Source organism: Nipponia nippon, unplaced genomic scaffold, assembly GCF_047370975.1.
Source record: "Nipponia nippon isolate SJK-2023a ecotype South Korea unplaced genomic scaffold, ASM4737097v1 scaffold_21, whole genome shotgun sequence".
Classification (NCBI taxonomy): domain Eukaryota; kingdom Metazoa; phylum Chordata; class Aves; order Pelecaniformes; family Threskiornithidae; genus Nipponia; species Nipponia nippon.
The window spans coordinates 1,203,441-1,220,060 of record NW_028262338.1 but is presented as its reverse complement, the minus strand read 5'-3'; the positions used below and the strand labels follow the sequence as shown (position 1 = coordinate 1,220,060).

Below are 16,620 nucleotides of genomic sequence, written 5' to 3'. Positions count from 1 at the left end.
TTTGAGATTACACAGAAATAAAATTCTCCCCTCTTTTTTGAAAGAACCATTACCTGTGAAAAAACCACAGACAGCTTGGTGGCTTTATTATTCTTAAAACCGAAGATAGTGTCTCATTTCCTCTTTCACCTGATACTTTGTTATGCTATTAGGGAAGGGAATAAGCAATTCTGTATCTTTTATAGGCTGAATCAAACAATGTTTCTGTAAACTAACTTGTCTAACTGAAACATTTTAACTAATTGGTATCAGTTCAAAGTACATGTTGCTCAGCTGTTTATCCTTGTGTCTTTGCAGTTATCCTCCCAGCCCACATGTGCTTCTTGAACTGATGTGTTTTCTCTGAAATATTGCTACCAGACTTAAGGAGAATAAGCAAAATTAAATGATTCATTTTCTTTACATCGAAGATTCTTTAAGTTTAGGTGAAAGCACCTTCTTCTTCTTTTAAATTCTGTCTTTTTTCCCCCTAGACAAAGTATAGACTTAAAATGCAAAAATACCTCTTCCTTGTTGCAGTCAAGAGCTGCTACTTGTCAAAAACCAAGAGCAAAGGTGGAGATACACCTTCAGCTCACTCATTTTCTCACAACATGAAATACACAGCCTGTTTAGGACTGAGATTGTGAGGTAAGATCTGATGCTCTAGAGACCGATTCAGTCTGAACCCTTCCTGAAATCATGTCGTTCTCTGACACTACCAGTCTGGAATGATAACTAGGGAGTTGAATATCATGGGATAAGTTTTATTTTCTTCCTTCTTTCTCTTCCAAACAGTGATTTCAGAACCTAATTGATTACAAGCACTTGTGTCTTATAAGAGGAGCAAACAAATTAATGTGACTCATTTATTTACCAGAAAAAGGGGTGAAGAGGAAAGAAGATATTTAAGCATCTTCCTAATATTTAATACTATAGAAGCCCCCCATCACAACACTTAACAATAAATTGGGAGTTTAGCCTCTTAACACAGCAAATAAGGAGGTAGGCTTACATGCACACAGATTTACTCAAAGGATCCACAGCTGACAGCACACATCAACTCTAACAGAAAAAGTAATCACTGGGCAAAAGTGAATTAAAGAAAAGAAGGCAGAAAGAACAGAAAAGGAAAGCTCTCCTAGCAAATGAAAGAGCATCTCCTCCAGTGCAACAGGAAAACCCCAAATACTTTTCCAACTGTAACAATCTGGTTTCATCAGGCCCCACTGTCTCCCTGTTATCACTGTTTAGGCTAATAGTGTTGATTGGAGCAGGCTTTGGTGAGGTGCAGATATTGCAGTGCTAATTGCCCATTAGACTTTGTGTTGCCCCTCATTAGGCAATGTTTATTAGTTGTTTAAATGACAGCTGCTTCCTGTTATCTACTTAGCAGTGTGGTCCCTAGTAGTTTTAGATTAAAGCTACAAAGCAGGAGGTGGAAAAGGAAAGACAATTAACCCATTAGTGTCCCACCACAAATTCAACATATCAGACCTAACAGGTATTTACAGTGTGCTAACGCAAGGCTCTGAGTGTTAGAGGACTTTGGGTGCAGAGGTGAAAGCACTGCCCCAGAGCCTGGTAGAGACTGCAGGGATGAAAGACAGACTGAAGGGATATAAAGGAAAGGCTTCAAAATTACAAATATCAGGAAGTTCACATTACAGAGGTGAAAGCACTGTGAGCAAATCTTTGCTATCATTGCCCGTTTTGGAGGATATTGATGTTTGAAGTTCAGCCTCCCACTAGTACAGCTACAATTAGGTATTTTGTGGCCCAAGACAGTCTTTCTCATTAAATGATGTCTTACCTGGTCACTCATCTTTCAGTTTTTAAGTGTTAGAAGTAGATCTTCACAAGCTTGAAAAATCATTCTCCCAGAATTCAAAAATCTAACAAAGGAACTTTAAATTCATGGTCAAAAATATTGCTCTCCTACACAGTAATAGTAGAATTTGAGCTATTAGGTATTTAAGATGTGGAACCTCCAAACACTGTTCAGTAGGTGTTTTCTTCTCTCTTTTTTTGTGAAAAGCAAATTATGCTTTTACATTTTTGTTAAAAGCATTTTTTTCACTTCCTCTATCCTCAGGGTTTTGACATGGAATAACCTTCTTTCCTAGTCTGAAATATATTAAGCTGTGCATCAAAAGAAGCTCAGCTGCCTGTTAAATGTCAAAATCTTTTGTAAAATAATGTATTATCTTTTAAAAAATTACATGAGTGAGAAGTGCATTAGATAAAGCATTAAAGGATCAAATTATAAAGTCACAAAATGAAGAAACTAGGTTAGCAAAATACATAAGATTTCTAACCTGATTCAAAACAATAAGCCCAGCTGAGCAATTCTTTTGAGTACCAATGGTATTTGATTTCCAGGTCAACTGTTTTGGACAAAAAAAAAAAAAAAAAAATCATTAAATGTGTATAAAATTGTGTTTCAGTGTTCAGGATGGGATCACACAATACACCCTGGCAGTGTATGCTCAGTGGGACTACCAGATATTTTCCAACTGCGCTGGACTTCTTAAGTAGGCAAGTACCTAAAATTACCAGTTCTGGACAATTTCTCTAACAGCAGCATACCCATGCAGCCACTCATGCACTCATTTCTTTGTAGGAGCTGGTGTGGTCATTGCCTGCAGCAGAAACGTGCAAAGAACAGATGCTTTCTTATTAATGTTGCTCGGGTGGAAAAGAAATAGTGCCTGTTAATGCCTCGAGTCCATGTGTGCCTTTTCTTAGCCATATTCATAGTGAGTCACGATGATCTTAGCAGAAAAAAAAGCAGTGATATGATCACAGTGACCCTGTTGGACATATTTGAGGAAGAAGCCCATCTGTGCAATTGTAGCAGAAAATGTCTTGTACTGACTGAGAAAAGCAGTATATGTAATAATGCAGTGTTTTCAAAACACGCCAGAGAAGGCAAACTTGCCCCCAGCTTTTATCGTGGCACATTACATTTCATTACTGCTAAAAGCTAGAGGCTGATGAAAGACCTTGTGCCATTTTCCCACTGCATGATCAAAATTCTTATTTTATTTCTGTTATTTCATGCTTATCCTTGTCATACAGAAGACCATCTTGACAGCACATCTACATTTTGAAGAGGTTGTCCTAAGTCACCAGCCAACCAGAGAAATGTGAACTGCCACATCTCAAAGAGCTGAAAATGGTGAAATGAAACATTCATAGTTCAAAAATCAACAACTCTTTCATTTCTCTTCACATTTACAGAAAAGTTCCCTTATCTACAACTCCCTCCCACATCTTTTCATGTGTCAAAAGCTCCAATTTTTCTCTAATAATTTTTGACGCTTTCTATGAGACTATTTTCTGAGAATAGGACAATCAGGGCTCTTGAGAAAAAAAGGGTATGTCATGTATGTAATTTAATATTAAAGCAAACAGTTCAGAAGAACTGTACTGATTATGTGAGCAATTGGAAATGAAACCACTGCAAAATTTCTAGTCTTTTGCACCAGGGACTGAGAAATGAGCTACCTGAAAGCAGGATTTAGGGCTCAGTTTGCAGCAGCACATACATGGCCTTGACAATTAGATTTGTGACATTTCCCCAGCTCCACTAAACTGCATTTGGCAGAGGCATTATATTGAATATCATACTTCACTGTGGCCCAAGTAAAACATTTCATTAGAATCCTAGCTTCAGTACACCCCACTATCAATATAAGGGTAACTATTTATGAGATAAGAAACAAGCCTTGAGAAGCTGTGAACACTTCATTCTACAGAACCTTGAAGGGGATGAGAAATTGCTAGATAACTATCTGACAAAAATGACTGTTAGAAATGAGAACATTTCTAGACAGATTTCTAATGTGCATAGATTTTCACTAGCGATTGTTATTTTATTAAAGTATTGGCTCAGAAGCTTCACCTGAAATGTTGTTCTACTATGTTAAATATAAAATAAACCTCTGCTGTGGTAAGATGACAGTCAAAACAGATACAATACTACAAAGAGCAACAAGTGAGCATCTGTTTACATGAGTTTGCATTTTTGCATGTGTAAGTGAACCTGGAGCTGATGGCAAGTGAGCTAGATATCTTCGTTCAAGAATAGTACAAGAATTGGCTCAGGTCCCTTCAGTGATTGATTATTTTAACACCTCTTGGAACTCTGGAAAGAGACCAGTGAAAGAGGCCAAATGGCAAGAGCTAGAAAATTATAGGGCAAAGGGCCTGAAATTTGTGCCAGGAAAAATTAAGGGAAGACTGGTATGGTATGCGAACAGTAAAGAATAAAACTATCGTTTTATGAAAAATAGGTTTTGTCAAATAAATGCAATATAATTTTTTAATGGGTCATTAGCCTGATTTATAGAGAAAACTGTGCTAATAAAAAAAACCAATCAATTTGTGTGCCTTAGTTTTACACAGCAGTAATCATATATAATAAAGTTGTAAACTACTAAATGTCTTAGAATGCAGCAAGTAAGTGTAAATCTTTCTCTGGGATCTTTTGTGCATCTCCAGGGGATTTCTTCTTCACAAAATGCTGCTAAATTAATAATGTAGAAGAAGACATAAAATTATTTAAGGAAAAACATGCAGATGGCACACACTATCAGAACAGAAAATGAGACACAGGTCAGTTATACAGACTAACCTGAACTGGTGTGAAAGGTGGAGAGCAACTGAGACGCATATACTTTACCACATCCAAAGGCATTAGCTTATATGATCAAGAAGGTAGGTCGTGTCTGACTAGTAGAAGCATATCCATAACAGCCACGTATTGACAAGGGCTTTGGACTAGTCAGCGAATCAGTTCCATTGGGAGCTTATGCTCAATATGTCAGCTAGGATTGTCCCTGGATGTATGTGTTGCCCATGCATGCTAGGGAAGAATTGGGACACTGGTTGATGGAGGCTGGGAATGCTTGCCGCCTTGGTTTGTGTCAGCTCTTGACCACTCAGCTTTACAAATGGCCAAAAACCTGTGAGCCATCAGTTGCCAGGAAGGAAGGTACATGGCTTTTCAAAATATTTTAAACAGTTTTCTGAGACAGAGCTTAGGGTGGGTAGGAGATCAGAAGAGAAGTCAACATGATAGGCTTAGACAGGAAGCATTTGGACAGTCTCTTCATTTTGAAGGTGTGTCTGGGCATGGACACAAATCCAGTCTTGCCAAACTTGCCCAGCTCCTGCATTTTGAAACAAGTTTTTGGAGGAGGCTAGGGGAGCTGGACTAAGGCAAGAGGAGGTAGTGCACAGTTTTCACCACGAAATTCTTTTATTTGTTTTGACAGTGTATAGAAAATACAGAAAGATGTAGTCTCCCCCATGCATTTAAAAGAGGACATAGGCTTTGTTGTTGAGCTAACTTATCAGAGGAGAAGAATGGTAGCCCTGATCTCATCCAACTGCACAGACGTGAAGAGACCTTGGGAGCTTTCAGGATGGGCTCAAGCAAATCACTATTTGCCATGTGGGTGGGTGAGCACCAGGGTATCTGTCCCATTTGCCACCATAATCCCACCATTGACTGACAGCATGTATGGATTTTGCAGCCAGCCTTATGCCTTTAGACAGAGCAGCTACCAGCAGCCCAAAGCCCACTGGCACCTACGGTCAAGAATATAGATCTGTATGGTGGAGCGTACACATGACCTTGCAGAGTGAGGTCAGGAAGCACGGACAAGAGCCTCTGGGGTTAAGAGTTTTTAGTACATACCTTGTGCTGGGGAGGGACAAGATTTAGCATAACAGAAAAATTTTCCAGAGTCTACCCTATGGGATGTGCAGCTGTCCTGTAAGTGTTCATTGCACAGCCTACCATTTGGGCTGAACGTGCTTATACCTGCAGTTTGCTTGTGACCTATTTACTGTTTTATACAGCTGCACAATTCTGGTAGGCACTGTGGCAGTGAGCGCTTCACCACAAAACTCACTTGCTGTAGGAGTTTCACTTTGTAAGTTAATCAATGCAGAACTAACTGCACCATCAACATTGATCTGGTTGTGAAGGCTTTGGCATTATAGCACTGCAATATCCCATTACTTCCATGTTGCTTTGCATTAGCCTGTGTGCATACTGATGAATGCCAGCACCTACATAACGTGGCTTGGCAGGTTCACAGGGGGAGCCCAGCAGCACACAAAAAGGGCCTAAGCAAAGATACTTGACAGGAATTTTAATTTTTTTCTTAGGTACAAACAACTGGAGCAATATAACTCACAGGTCAGCAGTTCCTGCCATCAGCCAAACAATGTATTTGACAGCTTTGCAGATAATATGGGCTGTCCATTTGTGAAAGCTTGCTTGACCCAGGGGGCCATTAGCAAGATCTATAGATGGAATAGCCACTCCCTGTGACTGAAAGTAAATGCATTTATTGCCCTGGGTTGACCTGTCACACTTTGAATCTCTGGTATCTTCTAATGTTGTTGAAAAATCCACCCACATAACACTCCCACTACTTTCTGGCTAATAATGTCTCCTTGCTTGTGCTGCTGGCCAGAATCTGACCCTATGTGACCAGCTGAAACCTCCCTTTGTGTGTGTGAAGGGAGCCTGAGGATAAAATAAAACCAATTTCACCTTTTTGTGTCATTTATTCCCTGAGAAGAGAGGGAGGTACTTGCGCCTGCCAGTCCTCAGTGCAGTCACCCTTCATGGTATGATGCAGCTTATCTTCAGGACTGCATTTATATTTGCAACTGCGCTGAAATAGATTAACAAGAGATTCTTACATGTGGCTTTGGAAAGATCAAGGCAGATTTGTGATGCTTGGTGGCAGCTTAAATTCAGTCCTACAAAGAACTTTCTGCCTACAGGTAGCTGGTCTACCACAATTTACACACCCTTGGGATTAGGCAGCTCCTGATTGTTGGATAAACACCCATAAGGAGCTTTGTGGACCAGTTTCTCAACTGTCAGTACCTAAATGTTGCATAATCCCCTTTTAGGCATCTAAGAAGACAAGCAGAATTTCATGTTTTTTAGGCTTGTCCCTTAACTAACATGTGGTAAAACCTGCACCCCGGGTAATTTCCACACTGCAAGGTAGGAGGTTGAGAGCAAATTCAGCAAAGTTAAGCCCCTTCATCCTGTCACCATGCAGCCCTGGTGCCAGCTGAAGCTGCTCACAGCTGGGGTTCACAGTGCCTGGGAAGGGGCTTAGTTAGGACATAGGATTACATCTGCACACATTTTAAGTCTAGTTTTCCTCAGAATTACACACATTTTTCCCATTGAGGCTGCACTGGGTGGAATTTGAGTCCTAGAAAAGGTGAAGGATTCAGCTAACAGGAATACTATTGCAGGATTAAAAGTCTAGGGTGTCTGTGATTGATGTGTTGTAATAACTGTTACGTCTTGTCAGGCTTCTTGTGTGGCGCCATTCCTGTAATTAATGGGTAAGGACTTTCTAATTCTCCTCAGTGCTGCTCAAAGGGTGCCAAGACACTTGAACCTTCCATAAAATATCACCGAAGGAGCTGGAACAGGGCTGCCAGGGCCAGCTCTAATGTTATCCCATCTCAGTGCTGAAGCCTGAAATCGGGTGTAATGCACCAGCACTGATGTGATATCCACTGCTGAGTCTGTAGGGCAGCCCTTCGGGGTCTCACATTTGGTTGGAGATGCAGATATTATTCCTGTTGGAATGGTGCACTGGTAACACGGGCTTTCACCCTCCACCTCACACAAAGCCCCATAGATGTGTCCAACACCTGACCTATGTGCCTTTTTGCAATGTTATGCCTGTAGCATAATATTTCCCACCTGACAGCATACGTGGGGTTATCTCTTCATGACATGCCCCACTCTTCCCCACCGTAATGGAGCTCATTATGTTGAGGGACAAGTGAGCTGAGTGGTTGGAGTGACAACAGACTTACAGCTGCTCTACTTGGTATGAAAGCCAGCTTAATACCTCCAACTCTTTGTCAGGGTCCTGGTTTTGAAATCTGGTTTTCAAGCCTAGCATGTCTGTTTTGTAGTATGCTCCAGACATCAGTTCTTAAATGTGGATGAGTTACTTGCTGTCTTTATTCAGACAACAGTTACATAGCTCTGGGCACCACTGGCAGGCAAACATTTTTAATATTTGCCAAGCTGTGTGGCTTCTGGGAGATGTTTACTTCACTACATCTCTGTCATCTTTTGATGTTAAAACCTGTGTCAGAGTGATTGCATGGAGGCAGTCCTGGGATATGAAAGGGAACCCACAGTGCAGTGTAAGATACACTCTTCTCACCATGTGGCAGAAGCAATTCTGTGATACTTAATGCTGAAGAATTCATTTCATTATTTCTCTAAGCCAGCCAAAGGCACCCGAGCAACACTTATTCCAGAAGTAGGTGTGTAATGTCACCATAATAGCATCACCTTGAAAAATCAGATAGATTTGGATAATAGGCTTTACCTTAGCAGTATTACCACTGACAGTACATGTTGCAGTATTCTGTATAACAATGTAATCAGGTCCCAGATTTTTTTATATATCTATATAAATGCCTGCATATATGTGCACACACACACCCCCCCCGTCTGCAAATGCAGAGCAGTATCACCGGATCCTCTAGTGAGGGATGAAAGCCATAGAGAGACGAAAGAACTCAGGAGCGTAGAGACTACAGCAACCCCATACCAAGAGCTAATGGAAAATTAACTTGTATGCTAGCAATATTGACTTTCTAGTATGCTGGTTTAAGCTGCACAAGGTCATTAAAATGTGATAAAGCATTTATTTCCTTACAGCTATTCTACACACCCTTGGTATGTCCAATTGTGTGAGTACTGTGCAAAGCCAGCCACTCAGGCATGTGTGAGCATCATACAGGGCCTAATATATACCAGCCACCATATCAAGCCCTTCATATACACAATTTATTATTGCATTGCTTGGAGTCCTCAGCTTGCCCTATACTTTCCAGGACATACAATTGCTTCATGCAGATGGAACTATGTGTGATGATATCAAAACATTGTTCAGCTGTTCACTCACTTCAAAGACATGTGAAGGAAGAAACCAAAGGACTTCAGCATACACTTATTCACCAAAGCCAAACTTTTGATCAAAGTGATACTTCTGCATATTTACAGGAGCCTTAACAGAACATGGGACTCTTGGCACTGTCTTAAAAAAGTGTCTGTGTCTAGGAACAGTCAGTAGTTTCCTAACAAATAACAGCAAAACTGAGGAACCTACTCATTCTTTAGGACTCAAATGAGGATAACGGCTCAGCTCCTTCCTTAATACTTGTCTTACATGAGATCCACAAAACTGCTGCTAGGGGAGAATAGGACAAGGAAGGAAGATTGTACCCAGTTTATTTTACCCAGTTGTTGACACAAACTTGGCTATAACCTGGATTAAAATAAGTGAAGCCAATTGTGGAAAAGCAAGGCAGTAATTGACTTTAAGAACATAATTAGAGTTTGAGAACAGGTGATTTTAGAAACAGAGAAAGGCCTAACTGAAGTGTTTTGTGGCATAAAGCAGGAAGAATCATGGACTCATTTTTTATGTAAATATGTTACATATAGATTAGGGAGCTAATAAAATGAAGTTTCCTGGAGGAAATGCTATTTATTGGAACCTTGAAACTGTTAAGCCCCAGAATGGGCAGGTCTAAATTTTTGACCAGCCAACATGAATTATGTATGCTATAGAAATCATAGTCACTCTATCATGTACTAATAAGCACTGTTCTATAAAGGTGCGTTACTCACATTTCTCCTGGAGATAAAGTCAGTTAACAGTGTAACAGCTTTTTCCAAAAATGGAAGTGGTTCTTGAAAGACATCAAATGAGTGAAGAAGGGGAAATGAAAGATGATCCTAAAAGATATCAAAGCCGGCTGCAATTAATTCTATAATGGATTTTCACATGTGAAATTTGGGAAATACATTTTGGGTTCTATGTTCTTCCCCCTACATAAGATCATTGGAAAACTTTAATTGGATTCCCCTCCTGTGATGTGTAATGACCCAAATACTGAGCAGAAAGAAACTGCACAAGACTAAGTTTTAGAAGCCTAATGTAAAATGAGATTTTTTTTAATGACAGGATGTAATTAATATACAACATAACTCAGGCTTAATTGTTATAAAAGCCCAATGGTTTTGGCTACTGATTTTCTATGCATACAAAACCAGACTTCCAAAGACAATATGCTCACAGAAAATACATGGATTCTGAGAGGAATAAATTCTTCAAGTGGTGAAAAGCCGCAAAACTGTAATTTTCTTGTTAACAAATTCTGCAGTGTATTTTGTCTGGCTCACTTCACTGTCAGCAAGAGGATAAAAGAAACCTTTGTTTCTTGATTCTTGTTGGTCTTGGCCACCACCCCTAATCCTCAATTCCCATTGTTGTGTGGTATTTAAACAGTAACCCCCAAAACTGTGGCAGAACGTGCTAATTCTTCCCCCTGCCCCACCCCACCCTGGTCCTCCAAAAATAGTTCATGCCAAAGGTTTCTCCTCTTTCTAGGCATCCAAAATCAGGGATGTCAAATGGTATCATTTGTATACTAGTTTTGAAATGGCCAAATTTCACTTAAGACACTTCAGCATTCCAGTTGTACTAGAGGGTTCAAATATGGAAAAATATTTTAAAAATCTGGTGAGGTGCCCAATTCAGTCCTCTGAAAACACAGTGAATCTGTGTAATGTATATTCTATTGGTGCAATCCAGCCTCTTTTTAAACAATTCCAGCAAGAACATCTCCTCTCCTTTGAGAGTTTTTTCTCTGATCTATCAGACCTCCATACTGGAATGGTTATCTTCAGATACTCTGTTTTGTCCACCAAGTCATGCAAGTATACAGTCCTCCTGCAGTAGAGCACCTGCAAAAAAGCCAGCACTGGCAAATGTGATTTTGTGTTAAGACAGGCAAATCAGAGACATATTGCAGCTCTTGGTTCATTCTGATAGAAACAAGGCTTGGAAAACCAGCTGTGTATGACCACTGATGAAAAACGAATGAATCAGATTGGCCTGTATAGAGGAAAATGCAAGCACTCAGAAGAAAAAAATATCAATTAAAATTTAAAAATAATCAAATGTTAAAGATTCCTGTAAGAATTAAATCTTTGTTCTGAATTTTTGCCAGAGGCATTGAGGAGAACTACTTTATGATGAGTACAAAACAACAGTATCCTTCTGTGTGTTTAAGTTACCACTGTAACTCCAGTTTATGAACATTTTGGGAGCTCTTGGATTAGTCACCAAAAAAAAAAAAAAGTTTAAATGTACTTGCATAGCACACTTGCATAAAAGAACAGCTCCCTCCCCAAATCCTAAATTTTTTCCTCTTGACTAGTCTTTAAAACTGAATAAAGGATTCTCTTTCTCAAGTAGCATCTTTTTCATTGCCGGTAAAACAAGACTGGTAGCAAAAGAAAACTCTAAATAGACCACATGAGGCCGTTGGTGGTTCATGCCTTGAGATATGAATTCTTTTATTAGAGCTTTACCTTCTGTGATATTTTAAGACTTGCTGCAGGTTCTTAAAAATGAATAGGAATTGTCCTATTCTGATCTGCCAGCAGTTTGGAAACTTAAAACATCCAGGACATGTCTCAGGAAATCCAGTTGTTCTCTTTGATCCTAGATTAAAGGGCCTGTTAGAAATTTTAGAGCTCTGTAGTTTCTTACACAGTTCCAATTAATATGACACTTGAGCTTTACTCTGTGAATGTACAATAATGTAGAAAACTCCTTGGAATTCTCTCATCAGTTATATTCTATTTAAAAATACATGTATTGGTTTTATATCAACATCCCTGACCACATTCGATACTCTATTTATACCCTTAGGTTTAGTAATTCACAGAGCTTTAGCTTCACAGATTCTTACCAATAAATCTCAAAATGCATGCATGGCTTGATTTAAGAAAGATATTTTACTTGTGTTTCATACACAAAGAACTCATAATCAACAGTGGCTTAAAAAATTAACACTACTCCACTTTTTCACAAGTGTACAAAAAAGAAATAATGAATTTACATTCAACGGTAAAGCTTAAAGTCCACTCTAATGATAGTTGCATTGACATTCACATACACAAGCACAGAATAAATATTTCAGGATTCTTATAAGAGCATATAGCATACATACAGTACTTGAATTTTATATGAGTGTTAGTAGGGTCAGAAATTCATATTCTCATAGAAAAGTAAAACTAAAATCAGAAAACATTGCGTGGGAGGTAACACCAAGGTACTGCACAGAGCTAGCAGGTCAGTAAATCCATTTGTGTGAGGAGTTTGCTTCTGCTTCTTCATATTAGGACAGTTTGTTTGCAAAGGTGTATTCAAAGTGCAGATTAATGCAAAAAAAAAAAAAAGATATTCTTGTATTTATTAATACATGCAAGAGGCAGCCCTCAAGTCACCCGACAGAATAAAGCTGTTATTGGCAAGTGGCCGATATAGTACAGATGTTTCAGGCAATTTTTCTAAAGCACTTTAATAGCAGCAATTGTAATTTATAATGGCTCTAGATTGACTTCTGTTTGGGTTAAAGGGCATCATATTTCTTTAACATTTACAGCTATATTTCTTTATAAATAAATATCTCAAATAACAAATAGCATAGTTAACGTTTCTTTTTTCTCTCTTTTGCATAAGTGTCATGGAAAAACTCTGACCTTTTCAGAGACATAATGTGCAAAATAATGTTAGAGTGGAAATAGGGACACAGAGCATCACAGTCAGTTACATTCCTGGGATGTCAGCCCAGCCCTTCTTACACTCTGAGGGCTAGCCTTGCCAGGGTAATGCTGGGCTTTAAGGGACAATTTTCCCAATGACTTGCTTGGTAAGAGACAAAATTTATGGTATCTTAAAGAGCTGTAAATGTGAGGTTTTATTTTCAGGAGTGTGTACAATATATCATGTATAGGACTCAGTATTCCCACACAGTGACGTCTCAAGATTTGAAAAATCTGGTCATGTCTTTTCAGACATTTCCTCCCCAGCCTGAACATCTTTGAACATTGGTGTTCATTAGGTGTTTCCTCTGTTGCATATTTACCAGCTCTTCTTGCATTTTATAATCTCATCTCATATCACCTAGCTGACATCTGCACACAAATCTTTCCAATCAGGTAGAGGGTGCACAACATTAAAACTTTTAAACCTGTCCTGTAAGTGTCATCAAGACAGGAGCACAGGAACCACAGTGCAGAGAGTCCAACCTCTCACTGGCTGTACTGTGAAGATTCTCCTTTTCGGCGTAGGAGAAAGGAAACTTGTGTCTGCTTTTTAGATTCTGAAAACAAGCCAGAGTGGAGAAAAAGAGTTAACACCAGACTTAATAAAGCTTTTAAGACAAAACCTGTTAAGCAATTTAGACAGACACTGTGAATTTCCTGCTGATTTTCTCAAGTCTGTACATACAGGAAATTTGTTAACAGTGGGAAGAAGTTGGGAGTTGCTACATAGGAGAAATCTGCCATTATTACAAAAACTGGCTAAGTGGTTTCTTTCAGTATAAACCCCTCACTGGTCACTGTTCTCAGTGGTGCTGTTGCCCTTTTCTTTTTTCTCCTGAGTCTTGTTTCCCTTCTTCTTTTTCTTCTTTTTCTTGGTCTCTTCCTTCTTGCCAAAGGTTATGAAGTCACTTTTGTCAATTTGGCTGTTTGGTGGCTCCTGCCGGATGGAGATGATTGCAGGAGATCCTGGGATAATGAATTTGTCTGGCAACTCACCAGGACCACCTTGTTTGGGATTGCCCGGTCCAAATTTAAAGGTCCAGCTGTTGCTGTTCACACCAGCTCCCACTGGGGGGGACACCTCTCCAGCCTCAGGTTCTGAAAAAGTCAAAACAGCAAGAAAAGCTTAAAGTGTCATTAAATACATGCACTCTGTGAATATCAGCTTCCTATTTCAAAGCTATGGCTTTAGCCTGGCTCTACATTGGTTCTTCGTTGCCTGGCTGCTCATCTGTGTGTTACTGACTTGTTCTTGTCCAGGCTGCTCAATTCTAGTATGCACTGACTCACTCCACATAATGCTGGGCCCAGCATGCTCTGGATCCCATGTCATGCCTTGAAATACAGTTGTTCTCTATGTTTCTTTTGAATTTGGAGTGCTTGGAATAAGAGATTACTGTGATGCAGCCCACTGTAGTATTTTATAGCATGAAACACAAGCATGTGTACTGCATGGCACAAGGGTATGTTTGAGGGTGTGAAGTCTTTTGGGATAAGGTTAGAGGAGTGTCAAGGGCAGGGGGAGTCACCCTTGGCAGTATGCACATCCATGCTGGATGTCTTAGCAAATCACCCTGTCAGCTGTGCTCAAGATTCCTCGTGGAGGGAATGAGTTGATGCATCCCAGAGAGGAACCTGAGAGCCAACTAGCACATAAGTATGTATGTATGTATACATGCAATGTGGCTGATCAGCAGACACAGCCCTAGAGCAAAACCAGGAGTGAACTGAATTGTGTGGGCAGAGATACCACAGGGCTCCTTCAATCAGGGTGCAGAATCTGGTCTCAAAAATATTCATAGTCTTCTTCAAGGTGAGGCTCTAACAACCTGTTCTCTTTTGCCAGAAAATAGGGTGACTCTTTTTAAGAGAGTTGTAAAGTTTTTCTAAACTATTAACTTATAAGCAAAATGGGAAAATTGGAAAGGTCTGGTGCCATATTTGTGGTAAGTTGTCAAGAACGGGTCAGAAGTAAACAATACTGCAGAGAGCTCTCAAACTGGGAAAGTCCTCACTATTATGTTTCTTTTTTCGTATTGTAATATCACAATATAAAGGATGAAAAACACCAGACTGGTGACTAACTCTTGGTTCTTTGAATTGATACGGTAGAAAGGTAGATCACAATATTTTATATAGGCAAATATAAAGTGAAGTTCTGTTCCCAGCTTCAGGCTTGCAGTATGAAGCAAGTTTTTAATTTTATTTCCATGATTTTACCAAGATTGAGCTAATCAGATTTAAATGTTTACATATGTTGTCCTGACAAGGACAATTTTCTAGCATAATGAGATGCAACACAAATCAGGTTCTTCTATGAAAGAAAGTCTTAAACCTGGCTATTTTCTTTTTTCTTAAACTTTGAAAATTCTTTGTAATTTACATAACCCCCAATTTTGAATAGGAACAGCATATTGATTTTCGTGTATTATTTTAAGTGTTTAAGGGATTGTGATCGGGGGAAGCTCAATGCTTATGCATTGATGCTAAAGCCCTCAAATCTGAGGAAAACATTCTTATCTACACTCTAAAAGTTCAGTATCACAAACACGGGACCTGTCACACTTGTAACACTCCTAGTCACACACAAATTCTTGCAATACCACACAAACTATGCCAATACCACTGATCTGATTAAGTCTCAAACGTCATTGTATTCTGCATCAGAGCTGTTCAGCTGAAGAGGTAAAGATGTTTGGGGAAAGAAGGAGATGGGGTCTGCATTGCTACAAGGAAGGGTTGGAAAACCAGCCAAGAGGGAGTCCATATCCATTTGAAGAGGAGGCAAGGGCACAGAAAGGAAGAGAAGAAACGGAAGGCCTAGGTGTCCTGCTGGTGAAAGAGAGCAGGAAGAGGAAACAACATAGACAATCTAGAGGGAGATCTCCAACGTCTTGCCAGACCAGAAGATGCTATTCAGTAAATCTCAGCTACTGACTGCTCTGTAGCCCTGTAGCAGTAATGAAGAATATTGCATTTGCTTTAGCAGCCATTTCCTGAAATGAACAGCATCTCCTGTCTTTTATTCTTTTATGATTCTTCATCTTCTGTAATGTTGTTCATACAATTTTCTATTTTATGAAATAAAATGTGTCACGCATGCAGTCATAAGGCTCTCCTGGTTCAAAAGCTAAAGAACACATTTTGCTGCTTGACTATCTTTCTCTTGCCTGGCAACAAAATAAACACCACTGGAAAGCATGATTCATTTTAAGCTTTTCCATACTTATGCAGTACATGCATGTTACAGAGCCAAAGAAATGCGTATACATGACACATCAGAACTGTCTCTGAGACCATCTGTGTAATAGGTTTGGCACATGGAATCTTTGTAACGGAGGTGATATGACTGCTTGTACGATGTGATGTTTAATCAAGAATTAGAAGAGCCTGTACACTTCTTTTCCCCCTAACACTGTATTCAATGATGAAGAAGATTTGACTTTGAGTTTATGTTCTTTCCAGGAACTGCTGAAGTTGTTTTAGCAACCTTAACATCCCTAGTCTCAAATATATTTTTTGAAGTTATTATTAATGTGGAAGTTCCTCTATTTCATCAGTTGTAGCTTTTCTGTAAATTTCCTACGGTCTTAACTATCAGCTTCAGATTTTTTACATGTTTCTTGTTGGTAACAGCAATGTCCTAGCAAGCCCTTTCATACGAAATGCATTAATATGGACCACCTTTCATTTCTGCTTAATAAAGTATTTTGGTCAGGTACGTTTCACATCGCTTTTGTTTCTTTGAGGTGATAAATTACAAAGGTGAATGTTGTGTCTCTTGGCCTTTTCCCAAATTATTAATCAATTGTCTTTCTCCAGCAATATAAAAATGTGAGCTTTCATATTGTACATAATCAGTTAAGCCCTATTTGACAAAGAAATCCTTTCTCCTTCCCAACAAGCCCATGTAACATTCATTCCAAGCAACATTGGCT

The 16,620-nt window shown here is 39.3% G+C and overlaps 1 protein-coding gene across 3 annotated transcripts in view; it reads right to left on the bottom strand.

Annotated features, from left to right (window-relative positions):
- Positions 1 to 11,408: 11,408 nt before the first annotated feature.
- LOC104011917 (protocadherin alpha-C2) overlaps positions 11,409 to 16,620 on the bottom strand; it is a 101,169-nt gene continuing 95,957 nt past the window's right edge. For 2 of the 3 annotated variants that reach the window (XM_087760119.1, XM_087760118.1), the window contains exon 4: positions 11,409 to 13,780. In XM_087760119.1, the coding sequence (XP_087616245.1) occupies positions 13,470 to 13,780 (311 nt within the window). In that variant the 3' untranslated portion in view covers positions 11,409 to 13,469. The remainder of the gene's footprint in view (positions 13,781 to 16,620) is intronic. The other variant, XM_087760120.1, reaches the window with a different exon arrangement.